The sequence below is a fragment of the Harpia harpyja genome, chromosome 3 (assembly GCF_026419915.1).
Source record: "Harpia harpyja isolate bHarHar1 chromosome 3, bHarHar1 primary haplotype, whole genome shotgun sequence".
NCBI classification, from domain to species: Eukaryota; Metazoa; Chordata; class Aves; order Accipitriformes; family Accipitridae; genus Harpia; species Harpia harpyja.
This window is the reverse complement of record NC_068942.1, coordinates 10749371-10767128: the sequence shown is the minus strand read 5'-3', so window position 1 is coordinate 10767128 and position 17758 is coordinate 10749371. Positions and strand designations below refer to the sequence as shown.

At 45.0% G+C, this 17758-nt stretch overlaps 1 protein-coding gene across 2 annotated transcripts in view; it reads left to right on the top strand.

Annotated features, from left to right (window-relative positions):
- Positions 1–7737: 7737 nt before the first annotated feature.
- Positions 7738–17758, top strand: part of SOBP (sine oculis binding protein homolog) — a 119507-nt gene continuing 109486 nt past the window's right edge. For both annotated transcript variants that reach the window (XM_052781380.1, XM_052781379.1), the window contains exons 1-2: positions 7738–7956; positions 17287–17425. In XM_052781380.1, the coding sequence (XP_052637340.1) occupies positions 7861–7956; positions 17287–17425 (235 nt within the window). In that variant the 5' untranslated portion in view covers positions 7738–7860. The remainder of the gene's footprint in view (positions 7957–17286; positions 17426–17758) is intronic.

Genomic DNA, 17758 nt, shown 5'->3' with positions numbered 1-17758 from the left:
CACAGAACCAACCTGCTCTGCTTTGAGCAGGGAGGTTGGACTATATGATCTCCAGAGGTCCCTTCCAATCTCAGCTATTCTTTGATTTGCTGAATAAAGAACATTTTCCTACCTGAAAATACGTGCCACATCCTAGTCCTGAATATATTTCTCTTATACATTCTCGAAATATGTTTGGGGCTTTTTTGACAGTCTTTTTGCCACAGCGATGTGAATGCATTGCCATTACGTATTAGGATGTGTAAAATTCATGTAAATATAACTGAGAAGATCCAGAGATTGAATCACATGTCATGTAGGATTCTGGGGAGATGCTGGCAGGAAAGCAAGCATTGCAGTAGAAGAGTAATTGTCAAATAATGACACATCAAAGTCCAACTTTACCCAAGTCTAAATCATTTAGTATATGTCACTGTAGATACCTTGACATGTTTCTTTGGGTCCAGGAAGGAAATGAATAACCCGCTGTATCTTGTATATGCAATGCAGGGGGTAATTTGGACAAAATGATATAATGTTTTGAAAGCATGACAAGAAAATTAAGGATGAAGAAACTCCAGAATGACTTTTATGAATGAAAAGAACCTGTAATTGTTTTCCATCCCTTGACAGACGTTACTTAAACTGACATACTATATCATGCAACAAAGCTCACAGAGGGAATAGAGGATTATGAGAAAATGTATAAACCACTATCTTTATTGTAAAAAATTCTATTCTTCAGAGAAAGACAAAGAGAGGAGGGCTTCCTTTTAGGAAGAACTTGATGTAGAATACTGTAATAAAATTTCCAGGAATGTATCAGCACAATTGATTTATTAAAAAAAAGAATGAAGTTAAAAAGAAGGGAGATCTTTCTGCTGTATCCTAATCCCACACAGCCTCTCCCCTTCTCCTGTCATTGTAGCATCTGGGAGACTTACCTGTTAAAGTGAAAACAAGAAGACTCTCTCCAGCCTTCTTTTGTGTGGAGAAGTAAAAGAATGCGAAAGGGTTGAAATGGCTGTTGTTGAGAAATGACAGGTGAAGAAATGAGTTTGCCTTGACTGTAAATATTCTCAGTTCACCTTGGAGGGAGCTTTACAGCTGTAGGACGGCTGCAGAGAGCGCAAGTCTCCACCCCTCACCAGTTTTGCTTCTGACTTTGACAGTTCCCTGCTTTCAAGGTATGTGAGAAACAGGCTGGACATGGAGAGAGTAGGAGGGTCTCTCAGGTACCTCAGACCTTCTCCAAAGCACCCTTTGGAGGTCAGCATTTTGGGTGTCAGCCACAAGGAAATAAGCGGCCCTCAAGAAAGTAGGGCTTGGTATATGCTCTTACCAACCTGTATGACAGAGCAAGTAGACCACTGTTTTGAACGAAATGAACTTTAAAAGATTCACAAGTTTCATTCAGAGATACAGTCCTTAACCGTAATGAAGTCTAGAGGTTGCAAATGCATAGTTTGTCACAGCCAAGTTCAAATCTGGTATAATGTGTCTAAGATTCTTGCTCATCCATAGGTCCTTCATTTTCCTCTACCTGATCTTCGGCATTATATTGAATATGAAAGCGTCACAGCAGCGTCACTGAATAACAATAGTGGATAGATAGGGTGTAGCAGTAGACAGATGATAAAGATTTTTCCCTGAAGTCAATACTGGTGTCCGGGCCATATTTTACTAATCTGGTTTTTAATGCATCGCTGATACTTTTTTAAAGGCTTAATATTGATTGATTTTTAATGGTGTGGGTGTTCTCTGATGCTGAAGAAGGAAAAGACTTGTCCTTGCCTACTTTTGACGTAGGGAACATGAGAAATGAAACAAGAAACAAAAAGGCATTTTAACAGAAGACTCGGAAGTATTTAACAAAGAACCAGAGAAACGAGTTAACATTTCTTTCTGTTTATCAAATCACGTGAAGTTTCAGGCAAGAAGAGCAATCATTAATTAATGATTTAATAAGTTAAATAAAGTTTCTCTCTGTTTGCCAGAACTTTAAAAAGCATTAACAGTATTAAGGCCCTATCTTGCCATTAATCTGTACAGATTTGACACTGACACCCCAAAGCAGCACAAAAAATGAAATATTCATCAATATTAAAGTACCTCCAAGCATTTCCAGGCCTTCATATTTGGAAAGCTGCCACTACTCCCATCTCAACTGCCATACCGTGTCCGCCTTGGAGAGGCTACCTCTTGACATTTTACAGAACAGCCTCTAATCGTCTAAGGAAATTCTGGATTGACATTAGTATCCACAGCAGAAAGGAATCTACAGACACTACTGTGTGTGAGTAATGCTGTGGGCGTTTGTCCAAGCTCAGGAATGAGTGGAATGTATCCCTTCTCAAAGGTATGGGTGAAATAACATCACTGAAGTGGAAGTGGGGATTGGGTGGAACTGAAGCGAAGGAGAAGTTCACATGTGTGTTTTCCATGTGTCTGAAAATGGCTGGCTGTACTTGCAAAAAAAAAAAAAAAGATTGGGAGCTGATATTTTAAGTATTCAGTGCATTTATTTGCTTCTGATGGCGTAAATAATCTATCACCTTAGCACGTCGTGCAAAAAGTCAAAGGAACATTTCCAGTTAAAAAAAAAAAAATCAATGTAAGTGTACTTTTCTATGAACACATATAATGAATTTCTTTGTTTAATTAAACACTTCAGCAAACCAAATACCTGAATTTAAATTGCTGTTTATTATGGCTTCACCTCAGATACAGGTGACATGGGAATAGGTTAGCTTGTGAAAGGCTGCGTAGACATACGTTTTCCACAGTGACTGGCATTACTAAGCAACCTGGTGGAGAGCTGACAACACCTTGGCAAGCGGGGAACGATAAGGTAAATTACCAGCAATATTAAGAGAAAGCCGTTAAGAGCCGCATCTTTACTTCGGCCTGCAACGTCTGCGGCTGTTATTTGGGAAAAACAACCCCAAGAGCCCCCCTTTTCACCTTCAGCCCGCTTTCCCCCTGTACGTGTGGGTGTACCTGTGTGCCTCTATACGTGCACAAACGCACGCAGCCTTGTGCTTCCACACCTTTCGGGATCCGACGTTCCATCACGCGGTTCCCACCGTGCTGAGAGGGAGAGGAACGGGAGGGGGAGCTCTCGCCGCGGCCGCCGCCGCCGCCGCCGCCGCGGTCCCGGGCTGCGCCGGGCAGGGACGATCCCCCCCCTCCGCCCCCGCTACACCGGGCCGGGGGCCGCGGGGCCTCGGCCCCTTCCTCCCGCCTCCCCGCTGCCCTAAGGGCCCCGGTCGTGCCAGTTTTGCCTCTGAAATGCGTCCCGGCGTCTGCGGTGTGCCCCCGGAGCGCCGTCTGTTCCGATGCCGTTGCCTTGTAAAACCTTTCGCTTTGAAGCCGTCGTGCCGCTTGCGGATCTACCGGCTGGGAAATCAGGCCCGGTTGTTCGTCTCGTCCTCTCCGGTAGGCGAGAACGAGAAGAAATAGCTCAGTAGTAACATTAAAGAGAGTTACGCATTAATAAAGGCAAACTGAAGAACGAACTTAGTTATAGCCGAGCGTCGCTTTCCTGTTATCTGAAAAGCAACTCGGTAAGTATCCGCATAGGTGCCCTTTTAAAACATGCAAATACTAATAAATAGGAATATGAATAATAGAATATAAATTAAACCTGGGGCAATTTATTTTAGGCAACTCATTCGCACCTGTTGTTTTATGAACAATATTTGTTTTTCAGAGGTCCAAATTACTGCGCTTGCAAAAATCCAAGTGCAAATTCAGAGCTGGAAATGCAAAGCCATGACAGAACAAAAATACAGAGCTTGGCAAAGCGCCTTGTGCGTAAAACACGCGCTCAGGCAATGGACAGAAAAGCTAAGGTCTTGCCGTGACTCAGATACAGCAGGGACCCAAACCTCAGTCTTGCAGGTGACTTAGCGACCACCGAAAGGCAGATCACGTGGCTTTTTTCTCCCCAACTTTGACAGTAATCAATGAGCAAAGCAAAAAAAGGCCACCCCAAAACCCTTCAACAGGCAAGACAGTGAGAAACTTACCCTATTGCACTGTGGTTAGGGCATGCACTCGTTGTGGGAAGTTCCTACTCCCTTTCAAGATGAGTTACAATAAGGAGTATGAAGCTTTTCCCCCCTCATTTTCTTATTTTTCCTTTGAATGAGAACAGAATTGTATTTTGGAAACCCTGCTGGTTTTTTTTTTCTTTTTTTAAAGAAAATGGGATTCTTGCTTTCCAGTGCACACTATATAATAGACTGATTTAAAATCACCTTGGAAATTTCACAAGGAATTTGGTCTAATTAAACTCAGGAGCAGAACCGTCACTGATTTCCACAGGATAAGGATTTCATCTTTGGCTGGTAACTGCCTTCTGATACCAGGTACCCCAGTATCGCTGTCTGGTAGACTAAATGCGAGCAGCCCTATTGATCCAATCAGCCACCTTTATTCACCTGTTTAAGATGTTTGCAGAATCCACATCGAGCGCTACTGAACCAGGTTTCTTTACCAAAAATACAGGTTTTCACGCAAGAAATATGTGCTGTCACAGTTCAGTAAATGTATTTAATGTTAGGGTCTCCATAATGTAAATATCAGATTTGTTTTCTCATAACTTTTTGGAGACGTTCAGATCAATGCCATTGTACGACTGACAAATTTATGGCTTCCATAGATTCTGATATTCTGTCTCCCCTTACGAGTTCATGAGCTACCATTAAAACCTGAAAGTGTTCCTTTTTGTTAGTCATTCCCTCCCCAGTAACAAGTGGAATAATTAGACGGTTTCCAAAACTTATTTTGGTACCTACGATGTGTGTCAGATAACGGCTGAGCACTCTAAATGCATGAACTTCTGTGTTGACAGTTGATGGTCCTCCATATGCTATCACTAGAAGAACAACTTCCCAAGAATATGTAGTATAATAATATGCAACATATAAAGGTAATAACAGCTCTAGAAAAGTAGGAATCGTGACAGTTGCAGAAATAATCTGCTGTCAGATGAAGAGATACTATTATTAGGACACAGAGAGGTAGAACTTTTGTATCCATCCCAAGCCTGTATTAGAAACTGAGAAAAACAGGATATGCTCTAAGACCATGGCTTTCATCTGGTGGTTGATGAGGTACTGGGGGACTGGAGGCTGTTTTTAAGGAGCTTACCAGAAGTAACTGAGAAAAGTGAGCCTACCGTCAGGAGGCAGAAGTTCACATCTCCATTCAAAAATATTTGGAAAAATACCAGAAAAAAAACCCCTAACTGAAAGCCACTGGTTTTGGTGATCAGGAAGTGAGGATCAGTATTCAGAATTGGTAGCAAGAGGGGCGGGAAGTGCTTAAATTTACAACCAAACCTTCAGCCATTAGTCAGGAAAACTGGAATGACAGATTTGATCCTGAAGACGTTCATTTTGGTCTACTCACTGTAACCTGCTGAAGACAATTCGCACCATTTGGGCTTGCAGATACACTCTCCAAAGTCCCTTCCAATACTAAAGGAAATTCTGTTTATGTTGGGAGTTTGGGATTAATCTTTTTGTCAGATTATCAACTCAGTCTGTTAAATTTATGCAGCGAAACAGTGCTTTATTACAATATCTATAGTAAGTGTTGAGAAGTAGCCTTCTTATGTTTCACGGAACAAGAACCATTTGAGGCAATACTCTGTTTAGCAGAAGTTCTAGGGTTTTCATTAAAACTCTGCTATCGGCTCTACGGAGAAACTAGTGATACGTGCCTAATACAAGAATGAATTTTGCCTTTTTCATCAGGATGGCTTCATGTACCAGCAAGGTAGTGGTGATTCAAAGCAGAATAGTTGTCTGAGGTTGGCTTGCTTTTTCCAGCTAAAGGTTTCAAAGAGCGCCGAGGCTACATGAGATTGTGTAGCCTTCCCCTTGCATTGCCTGTCTTATCCCTACTGTGTGAGAAAATACCTTGAGATTCTGGGAATATCTCCCGTACTTGATGAGAGCTCAGCCGTACCGATTTGTTTGTGATAGAATATGGTGAACAAATCATAGAGATGAGGTCACCGGTGGTGATGGGGCGCAGAAGGAGGGAAACCCCCTTATTAAGCACCATCCTTTGGAGGTTACCTGTGGAGTCGCAAGTCAGTTTCCCCAAGTTTCAGATCTCACTGTATTTTAAAATGTTACAGATGAGAAACAAATAGATCTCAGCCTCTTCTCATGCTTGCTGCTGGTGAGTCTGAGGCCAGACCTTGTGTTCCTGGGGTGCGCAGAATGGACCGAGCCCATGGCATGACCCTCTCTGCGGCTGACTCCTGCAGCTCCTCGCTGCCGGCAGAGCCTTCTCGAGGGTCTCCGCGAGGTCCTGCCGCTCTGCGAAAATGAACAATCAGATCTGGTTTTTTCCAACATCTGCCTGATTCTTTCAGGCAGTGAGGGGAGTGGCAGCACCTTCACTTCACAATGGCCGTGACCTTACTGCTGCGGATGGGCTCTAGGATTTTACAGACTGAAGTCTGGTTGCTATCTCGCCTTTTGATGCTCGCTGCTCTCACAGCTAAGACTATGCAAAATCCCAGTTTCTTCCCATTCTCAATGCCACAGGGGAAAACGCGCTCCGTGTCTCTAATCACTCTGCCATCTGAAGCAGGCAAGCAAGGCTCATTTTAGTCACGAAACGAGCAAAGGAGTTCTGCTCAACTTTTCATACTGAAAAATGTCAGTGATTTAAGCTTCAGAAACAGAGAATGTAAATTAGACATTGTTGCACGCAAAACGAACTTATCTTTGACAGGCTAAACAGAAATTTTTATGGGGAGCCTACTCATACCCACACGGAACGCAGTTTATCTTTCAACCGTGGGTTTTTTTTTTTTTTTTAGAAAAAAAAAATTATAATTTTAAGGTGTACCACAATCATAGTGAGAAACCCCGTACAACTACAATTTTGACTAACGGAACAATGGACACCCCCGTACCGTACCGTACCGTATTGTATCGGGTAATTAGGGACTGCCAGGGAGCGGGAAAGCACAACCCAGGAATAATCAATGTATCCCCCACAGTGTGTACTGTAATCCGGCACCTCGCCGCTGAAGCGCGTCCCACCGAACCATTCATCCTCACCTCCCAGGCGCGGATAAAGGGAAAAAGAGGAGTAACCAAACCTCGGCACGGCGGAGAGCCTCGTCTGACCGCGGCGGGGACGGGACGGGACGGGACGGGACGGGACCGGGACCCGACGGGCCGGGCCGGGCGCCGGGGGAGCGCGGGGGGCCGGGCCGGCCACGCTGCGGGGGGGGGGGGGCGGGGGGGGGCACGGCGGCGGGGGGCAGTCCGGGCGGACCCCCCGCCTGTGCGTGGGGGGGGGACACACACGGCCCCCCTCCCCCATGCCGGCCGGGGGCGGGGGCGCGCCGCCCCCCTCCGCTCCGCTCCGCCCGGTGCTCGCCGCGGCGCTCCCCCCCCCCCCCCCCCCGGCTCCCATGGCGGGCAGCGGCGGCCGATTCGGTGCCGGCAAGCCCCGCCCGCCGGCGGGCCGAGGCCGGCCTCCCCCTTCCCTCCGCCGCCCCCTCCGCGGCAGCCCGCCAGCAGCGCCACAGCAGGCGCGGGGCCGGCTCGCTCCGCGCTGCCTCTCGCCCGCCCGCCCCGCCGCCCCGCCGCGCCGCGCCGCTCCCATGCAGGCCGGCGGCGAGGCAGAAGATGGCTGACTCGCCGGGGCACCCGCGCCCCTGCCCGCCCGCGCCCCCCGCCCGCCCGCCGCCGCCGCCGCCGCCGCCGCGCTCCCCCCGGGCCCTCCGCGGCGCCGCCTGCCACCACTGAGAGCCGCCGCCGCCGCCCCCCCCCCCCGCGCCCCTCCCGGCCCCCCCAGAGCACCAGCAGCCATTTCATCTCCACCACCAAGTAGGCGCAAAAAATGGCAGAAATGGAGAAAGAAGGGAGACCTCCCGAAAATAAAAGGAGCAGGAAGCCGGCTCACCCGGTGAAGCGGGAGATCAACGAGGAGATGAAGGTAGGTGCCCGTGATGGGGAAGGGAGCGGGGGTCCCCCCCCCCGCACCCCCCCTCCCGCCTCCGTGCACGGCAATGAAATAAGAAAGGATCTCTTGTCATTTTTTTTTTTTTTTGTAGGATGCACTGAATGTGTCTCAACTCCGCCTCCTGGGCTGAAAACAGAGACGAATTCACAGGCTGCAAATCCTGTTCATTGACCAGCTTTGATTTATTTATTTTTTTAAAAATAACTCTCCCTCGTTGGGCTTTTAAGCTCCTTGGGTGCCAGTGACGAGCCTTTTTTTTTTTTCTTTTTTTTTTTTTTTTTTTCTTTCTATAGCCATCCCCTCAGGTAGCTGGGAAGCCCTAAAGTTAGGAGAGAAAGGGACCTCTTTTAAACACTGTATTTCTCTCCTTTTTCAGTAGCCAGCTGCAACCGTGTAATTAAATTGTCAAAGTGAAATGTTACGGTCTGAGCCGCGCATCCTTCTCGCACTTGAGCGCGGAGACCCCTTTTTCTCTCCTTCTCCCTCTCGCCTCCTCCTCTGCTTTCCGTGCTCCGCTTCGCAGTTCGTCACGGCGGCAGAGGTGTTGCGGGAAGGCGGCTGTCCGAGGGCTGCTTTGCGTGGAAGTGTATTTGTCGTGCGGAGGGCTGTCCTGCCGGGTTAGGAGCCGGTGCCAGTCCAGCTGTGCGCTTGAGGCGGCCGCTCCAGATGTTAGGATGGCTGCGATCGCACAAAAAAACGTTATTTCGGGGCTTCTTTTATCATTAGGTCGCTGCTCCGGGCTTGACCGGTCCTGGGTTTTTGCGTCTGTTTTCCGCGTCTGTTCCATGTCTGTTTGGTTTATGTCTCTAATTCCCCAAAGTTGGGAACGACGTATTGCGGGACTTCGGCTGAACTTGTTGTTGTTGTTTAATGTGCAGATAAAGTGACTAAAACAGCATAGTCTGGTTATGAGATAAAGCTGCTGACATTTAATTTGAACGTGTAATTTATTAAAAGGCTGATTGTAAGTGGAGGACTGCCTGGAAAATGTCACACATTCACATAGTACGTGTACCGTATAGGCGAGCATGTAAATACGCATGATGCCTAGCGAAAACCCCTTTGCTTTCCGGAGCATTGCTCTTCCCATGTAAAATTGAACGGGAATGCACAGTCCCCTCCCCTCTCCCCTCTTTTGCACACCACTAATTTCGGTTAGGTGCCCTTTCCTGCCTAAGGCAGGCATTCTTGCTCCTGCTGCCTGCGTAATGAGCATGTACACAGTTCTGCGTGCACATCAGCTGGAAATGTGGACAAGAGTAGTATTAGGGGAAGGAACAAGATAACGTGTTGGTGCATCTTTTTGGAAACAAACCGTGCTAGTTTTGGGTCCCGAGGAGCGCTATTATTTTTTGTGAGATATATGACACATCCTATTTTCGGAGAGGGCTCTGTGCAGGCACGGAACAGTAAGGGTCATTGCTCTTTGTAATCCCACATGGTTTTGAGGACTGCAGAGGTCTGTAGTATAGGGCATTGGCCCCTTAGAGCATCGCCTAACGCGATCTATATGGATTGCAGCTTTTAAGTTTCATAGGTTCTAGAATTACAAATTAGCTAATTTTAATCAAAACATGTGAAATGTATCCTGGCTGGATATAAAGGCTGACTGTGCTGGATCCTCTGGGTTTGTTTTGTTTACTTTGGCTGCAGGCACACTCAGCGGTTTGGGAGATAGTTGTTCTTCTACAGTATAACAGATGTTTGTCTGAAAGGGTGAGGAAGAAACAAAAACAACATTGTGTGAAGGAGAAAAATTACACAATTTTAAACTAATGCTTTGGTATTAAGCACTGGCGTTAACCTTCATGTAGAGAGTTTCTCTTTTTTAATCGTGGGTAGCTGCTTAAGGTTAGAAACCTCAAGATTTCAGCTGACTTAAAAATTAAAGGTGGGTAGAAACAGCATTTTGAACCCATGTGATTTCTGGTCGAGAGCGAGATAGCTGGGGGCAGAACCTTTTGCAAAACACAGGTCACCTTTCAATATAAACTATGCTATATATGCCATGCAATTTTGGTAGGACAGTTGGCTGCTATCATCCAAGACGGGGAAGGAGAGGGGGGAGAAAAAAAAAAAAAAAGTGGTTTGAATTTTTGACTGGTTGAGAAAGTTAAAATCCTGTGGCGATCATTTACTCTTTTTATTTACTGATGAATTAAGATGTCTGGTCGTTCTTCATAAACCTGAGGAATACAATAATGTAACAAATTGCTTACATTGTGCAAAATGTTTGCAGCGGAATGACAGAGGGAGCACAATGTGCCCTTGTGTAGGTTCATATCTGTAATGTTCAAACAGGCTGACTGTTTCCCTTCATCTGAACTGCTTTCATCTGGACCAGTGTAAAATAAGCTCTGGTAAGTAATCACGGCAGAGCAGAAAGAAAGGAATGTATACAGCAATAGACAGCCTAAGCTGTAAAAACTGTAACCCGAGTATCAGCAGCAGATCAGATATCAAGGCTTTAAGGTAGGGGAAATGAAAGAGATGAAGGGGAGGAAAAGACAAGAGAGGGAATGGAAAAGTCAGCTTGGAAAGTGAAGGAGAAGTAGGAGGGCCCCCTCAGGGAAATTTGGCTCAGGGATTAGGGAATTTTATCATGGTGTACAGTGACCTACTCAGGTTTCAGCCCACGTTGGATCAAGTTGCCTCCCTTTGCTAGCAGAAAGAAAAAGGACTGGTGTATATGTGATTTTTTTTTTTTTTTTTTTTTTTCCCCTTCAGATAATGAAAAGGCCATTGGTACAAGTGTCTATTTTAAGCACAGCAAATGCCGGGCACTATGAATGAGCAATAAAATTACCTCATCACGGAGACTTCCCTCAAGATTTGCCGTTTGATACAGTCAGATATTTACTCAAGAAGGATCACACCACCTAACTGCTTGGTCTGGTGTATTCCAACAGTAGTGTCACAGCTCAGTTTTAACTTGACTGGATGGATATTCAGGTTGCTTGCTCTTTCCTTGTGACAGATATTAAGTTACATTTTTGTTATGGCTAACCTAATGCACATGATAGTTATAACAAATTTTAATTTGATACAGTGTTGTGTGCAAAAAGTACATGACTCTGCACAGTTTTCTGATATTACATTTCAATGAAAAAATACATTCAGGAGGAACTGTTTTGTTTCGCTGTGACCTTCACAGCCTCTCTTTCTTTTTTCTAGTTACTTTTTTCTTTTGTCCCCCTTCCTCCAGATGATACTTTCCATTTTTTCTTCCAGAGGTAGCATTGTTCACCTCATGCTTTGGAGGAAGAGCAGATAGTTATTCTGAAATTCAGTTCAGTGCCATTTCTCGCTTGCTGGTGAATAACAGAACACCCAACAGATCCAAAGCTATCGTAATCAGGGAACCCAGTACTATTTTAAGACCAACATATTTTTTACAGTTTAATTGAAGGCACTTGTCAAGGCACGGTGGTGGCTTCCCCATCCATCCCTCCTCAGCTTATTTCCGTTTGCCATCCTGCTGCCAGGCAGCAGTGCTGCTCAGGAGGAACAGCTAGGTGCTCCGTAGTGTTGGGAAATGAAGTTACATCCAGTACTGGATTGCACTGGAAGTTCTCCTGAACAAACAAGACAATGTATCTCTGTCTGTCAGTTGAAAGGCGAGCAATTAATTTGCGCTGTAATTTCACAGAGCTGCTCCGTGTGCCCAAGGAGTTTACCATCTATAAATATTCTCAATAACTAATTTGTATCTAAAACTGGGCTTCGTTCCTGATGCCTAGAGCTTAAGACAGCCCCATCTGTTATAGTTTAATAGTAAACTCATCAGAAGATCTTTCAGTTTAGTGTTTTAATATTCCCCATTTGGCATTTAAAAGTACTACTGTCAGAAGGAGGAAAGCGGTGGAGCAGGCGTAGCAGCGCTGCGCCTGGAGCGAGCCAGATCGCTCGGAGCGCTCCGAAGATTCCAAGGAAACTCCTCCCTTCTCTCCTGAAAAGCAAAAAATGTCTTTGGGAAAGTGGAAAAGCAGACAGACTTTATCAATTGTACTATTTCAGGAGACCGAGGTGGGGGGGGGTGTTTTGCGGAGTGTGCGTGGAAGGAGTTTTGTGGGATGGCTGCAAAAGGGAGTTGTGTTGTCTGCACAGGGAGCCTCGCATGCCTGTGCACCGCAGAAATAGTGCTTCCCCAAACAAAGCGGGTATTACAGAACCAAACATGTACGTGGGAGGACAAAAGAAATGAAAGCATCAAGAAATTTTGCTTTCTGATAGCGTAAAGGTCTAACCATAAAATTCAATATGGCGACAACACAAATGAGCAAAGGAAGTGAGGGCCCGTAAAAAAAAAATCCAAGTTCGTATTGTGACTATAGAAACATTTTTATTTCCTCGGTGCAGTGAAAGTGAAAAGTGGATTTGTGGGGCTCTGCACCGAGTGGGTTATGCAGGCAAGGAAATGGAATGGAGCCACTGTGCTTCCTCCCAGATCTGAAATAAACATTCACAGTAAAACCTAGAAGAAAATGAGTCTGACAGACTCATTCTCCCCTGCGTTTCCTGCCTCCGTGTTTGCCAGGCCTCGCTCGGTGAAGCCAGGCCTTGCCCCCTGTGAATAAGGTTCATAGAGAAGGGAAGGCAAGAGGTCTAAGATGGAAAGAGAAGCGTGGCTTAGCTTCAGAATGTATTAATTAGCGAAGATTTGGGAAAATGATGCATTGCAATGTAAAAAATCAAGCTGTAGGTGTACTGTTACAATGAAATGAATCCTAAAGCAGGAATAAATGTGATTATATTTTTACTGCCTAGCGTATAAGTCAGTCTCACAAAGGAGAGAAACCACAGTCTGGCAAGTCGATACACTTTTCTTCATCTTTCCCGTGAATAGGAAGCAAATTCAAGTCAAAATACCAACAAGCATAATAGTTAGTTAGTTATCCTGGCTCTTCCAGGAGGGAGGATATTTCTGTATAGTACAAGAATAGAGAAATCATACAGTTAAAACATGCGAATTACACATTGCCCTGCAGTGGTGATAAGTGGTTTGGGACTTAGCAGGGGGCAAAAAAAGAATTGCCGTCTCTTAGGAAGGGAGGGCTTTGGTGATGTTGTGTGACTGGGGCCACTGGAGCGTTTTTGGGCCAGTTTCTTTGGCAGGGATGAGCTGGTTGTGCTGCAGCCGTGGTGAATGCCCTGGCAGTTAGGCAGCTGCGATGGTGCGCTGTCAGCTAGAGGAGCGCAGGAGATTTGGCTCCGGTGGGATGTTAACTGACTGCCTGGGTGTGCTGGCAGCTGAAGAGGTTATTGCTGTTTCCACCGCAGCCTCGGGAGCCTGGCTGCTCGGTGCAATGCACAAGAGGCTGAGCGTGGTGTGGCGGTGTGAGCACAGAAGGACGCGGGGCAGGATTTCTGTGCTTGGCTTCTCGGCTCTGACGCTGGCCCGCGCTGTGAGCAGCACCGGGGCTCCGTCTCTTGGTTTCCCCGCAGGGGACTGAGCATTGCCTCCCCAGCAGGGCGAAGTTAGCTTCTGTGCTGTATTTTAGCAATGAAATCCACGGACCCCTGCAGGGCTCCCTTTGGGTTCAGTGGGATTTGCTCTGGGCTCGAGGGTCCCAGCTTAGCAGTATGATTGCTGACTTGGGATTTTATTGGTGATGGGCAAGGTTCTCCCTGGTGCGCTGGTCTTTCACATCATCCCAGCCCTCTGGCAGGGCTGCGGGGTTGGGGTGGCAGCCTCCACCTGGCAGACCTTCCACAACCTTTTGGGGAATGAGTCTGAAAGTAGGCATGGACTAGCTCAGTGCCTCTGCTGTCCTGCTCCTGCAAAAGCTTGGTATTGCAGCTTCTTGCACATCCTCCATTTGGTCATCCACACTTGTCTTCACATCTCCTTCTCCCTGGGCTTTGGCAGGTCCATCGTCTCTCAGCTCAGCTCGTTCCTATCTAGCCTGCTTCATCACTGCTTCTTCTGCTCTCCTGCTCCAACCTTGGGTCCCACAGTCTTGCTTTTCTCCAGCACTGTTGTTACAATCACCGCCCTTCCTTTCACTAAGCCTCTGAAGCTTGTACATCTTTCAGTGAGATTCTGCTCTGCATGGACAGGTTGTGTATTAATTGGCTTGCTTCTTTTCCTTAATTTCATCAAGAACTGGGCTTTTTTGCTTCTTACCCTCCTCCTCCCCCGCTCCCCGCATTCACACAGAGAAAAATTGTCTCATCTCATCGTTTGTGTTTTGACTATTGCCACCATACCGGTCTTTACAAATCCCATCTTGTTACCATATCTTGAATACACGTAGATTGGGCCTACCATTGAAATGGAAGAAGGGAGAATACATGGAAACAGTGAAATACTAGTGGTCAGCTTCAGGGCAGCAGCTTCAGCAAGGACATGACCTGTGTGACCATCATCTTGACTGACAGTATGTTAGACATCACTGTAAATGGGTATTGTAGTCAGGAGGCTGAGGGAAGGTTATGTCGTAGTTCTGTGGACGCCCATCTATGCGAGAGAGTTAGTGTGGAAGAAAACATTTCTCAGCTTTGACTACCAGCTTGCTAAGGATGGGATGATCCTCTTGGTTTGCTGTGTATAAAGTGCTGTGTAATGAAGCCCTGGCTGTTAGCCACTGAGAGAATAGTATTAAGAGTGATCAGCACCCTTGTAATAGGTAAGATAAATTATGAAGGAAGATAGCTTAATTGTTTGTTTATCCAAGCCTCCTTGTTGAGAAATCACAGTGTTAAAAAGGTGCTTACTTTTGTTACTGCTAATATGCAACCTCATTGTACTCTCACTGAAGTTAGTAGGAAAGACCTCAGTGATTTTTTTTTTTTTTGAGTCAAGTCTCTAGGATGGGTAATTTCAAAATCAAATGTATTTTTTGTCATTGTGAGTATTCATTTTTGTGCATCACTCATCGTGGATAGTAAAAATGAGACTTGAAAGGTGCTTCAACTTTGTGCCATTACAAACCCAGCCATCATGTTGACTAGATTCTGAAGAGACATATACATGTACGAATTTTCAGGAAAAAATAAACACATATACAGCCTTGCTTACGTATTCCTTGACAAGTAATTAGAAATTACTCATTGCCTGAGTTGATCAACAGTGCAAATAAAACACAAAGCATCCACAGGAGGCAAATTTAGAGCTACTCAATTAATTTGGTTGCATGGGGTTTAAGTCAGGAAGACTTTGTCAATTGGTCTCTACCTTGCTAGATTAGTCTCTAGAGCTGCATCTCCATAGCTGAAATTTAGCAAAGCAAAGGAAGCTGGCAGAGCTTGCCTTTGGGCCTCCATGGACCCCTTCAGGTCATTCTGGGTGAGCTGCAGTGGCGAGGTTTCACTCCCCATCTCCTGGTCATTTTGTTGTTGGATTCCCATGGGTTAGAGACAGGGTTAGTGCATTGGGACTTCCAGCACTGAGAGAGAAGTTTTCTAAGAAGCTAAAGAACAAACAAACAAAAACTTTAGAAAAATTTCCCATTTTTGCTAGTATTTAAAACACTTAGAACACTGCGTCATTCAAAGGAGAGTTTAAATATATATTTTAGAAATGAGTGTGGGTGTTAGCCACATTACACTGCATTGTACTCGTTGCACACTGTAGTAGTGACGTAGTTCAGACGTAATGGGCTGTCGTACTTGTAATGCTGACACTAGAGGTAGAGATGGAACGATGCAGTGTTTTCCAGCAATTTGGGGCTGCACAGGACAGCCACGGAATCGAGACTTCCAGCAGGAGGTCAAGTGAAAATGAAAGGGGGAAAAAACAAAAGGAAATTGATGCTCTAGCCAGGGGTCTGCTGTGGTTTTTTGTTTTGGTTTTTCTTTTCCTGAAATGTGTGTTTGTAGCACAATTGCACAAATGATACTCCTGGAAGAGTACAAATTGCTTGTGTTTATTGCTTATAGCTGCTTTACAGTGCTCCTTGAGTGACAGGAACACCTATGCAATCTGGTGTGATGAATGAGCCAGGAGCAGTGTAGCGCTCTGACATTCTGGGGCAGAGTGCCTGCTGTAGCTTTGAATTCGGAAGCAATTATCATCTGATTAATTTTATTTATTTATTTAAATGACTGGAGAATTGCTGTGTTCTATCATTAGACTTGCTCCCACTCAAAAATTAAGCTACAGCAGTTACTAGACAAAATCTAGCAACCTGCAAATTTGACACGTACCATTTGTTTTGAATTGGTGTCGTATTCTCCTTATTCCTTCACTGGTAGCCAGAGTCCCGGGAGATGGTGCTTATCAGGAGCATTATTTTAGATGTCAAGATCTTACAGGAAAATGAAGTTTGGAATTTGTTTTAAAGGAGTGATAATAAAAAAATGTGGAGACCAAATAGAAAGGCTTTGTGTGTGGCTTTTTTGTTTCATTTTATAGTTGTCATACTGTTTTAAACTGATCTTTGCTGTCGCAATAATTCATTAGCTGGTTTCCTTTGGTAGTTTCCTAAATCCGTAAGCTGTAGAGCTCCATGGCACTATTTGGTTTCAGAAAGCTTTGTTGCCTGCCTGCGGATTTCTTAACTTACTCCACTAAATCTCCTGGCCCAGTAATGAGCGTTTTCTACAGAAATATTTTTGCCACGTGACCTAGAGGACATGTTTTTAATAGAATTTGAGAGTTATGACAGTCATGTTCCATATTTTGCATTTCCATACAAACATAAAATGTAACCACACGGCTGCTTGGAAATCGGTTTGAAAATAAATATGGCAAAACTGAGAAAGGTTTTCTTAAACACATATAAGAGATGTTTGCATGAAACATTATAGTAAAATGCTTTCATGGTGAAGGGTTTTTAAGTGGTTTGACTATGCAAAGGCTTATAACTCTGAGGAAAAATGTCTTCGCTGTGATTTTATTTGATTTGGTTCATGGGCACCTCAAGGAACTGTAATTGTGTCAGTGACCTGCTCCAGCTGAAAAGACTGTAGCGCAGTAAGATTGATTAACTGCTGGTTTTCTGTTATTCTCTTGCTGCAGTCTTAAATATTTTATGGCAACACAGACAAGTTTGTGTGACGAATGTATGTTAAAATATTTCTGACATTGAATGCCAGAGCAAAAGTCATAAATAACTCTCCTTTTCATTTTCTTTAAATTACAGACGTATGAGTCTCTGTCATAATTACATGTGCCAGTCGGAGATTTAAATGCGTTACACTTTATGCACTTGACTTATGAAACGAACATTAGTCTTTGAGGAGGTGGGCCAAACCTGACACTTCCTCGTGTAGCACAGATACAGTTCGATTTATGCAGTCCTCCCTTCCTTCCAAGTGCTTATTGATTACATAAATAAGTAGGTAATTTTTCTCTTTCAGAACTTTGCAGAAAACACTATGAATGAGCTCCTTGGCTGGTATGGTTATGATAAGGTTGAATTGAAAGATGGAGAAGATATTGAATTCAGGAACTACTCAGCAGATGGGGAAAGCCGCCAGCACATTTCTGTTCTCAAAGGTAATGAGACTTCATGTTTCTGTGTTCATGCAAAGAAGGATTAATATCCTAACCTGTCTGAATTGGCATGGATTGGGAAGTGTGTTCTGCTGCTTCCTTCGTGGTTGGTTTACATAAAAATATTGGAGAATGCCTTCTAGTATGAGGAAGCCAGTAGGATACGAGGAAAATCACTTAAAAAAATTGCTGTTAGTAGGCACTTACTAATATATCTTCACAAATAATACCTTTTGTGAGTTGGTTGAAAGTCATGTACCTGTGTGTCATGGTTTATCCCCAGCCAGCAACTAAGCACCACGCAGCCGCTCACTCACTCCCCCCACCCAGTGGGAT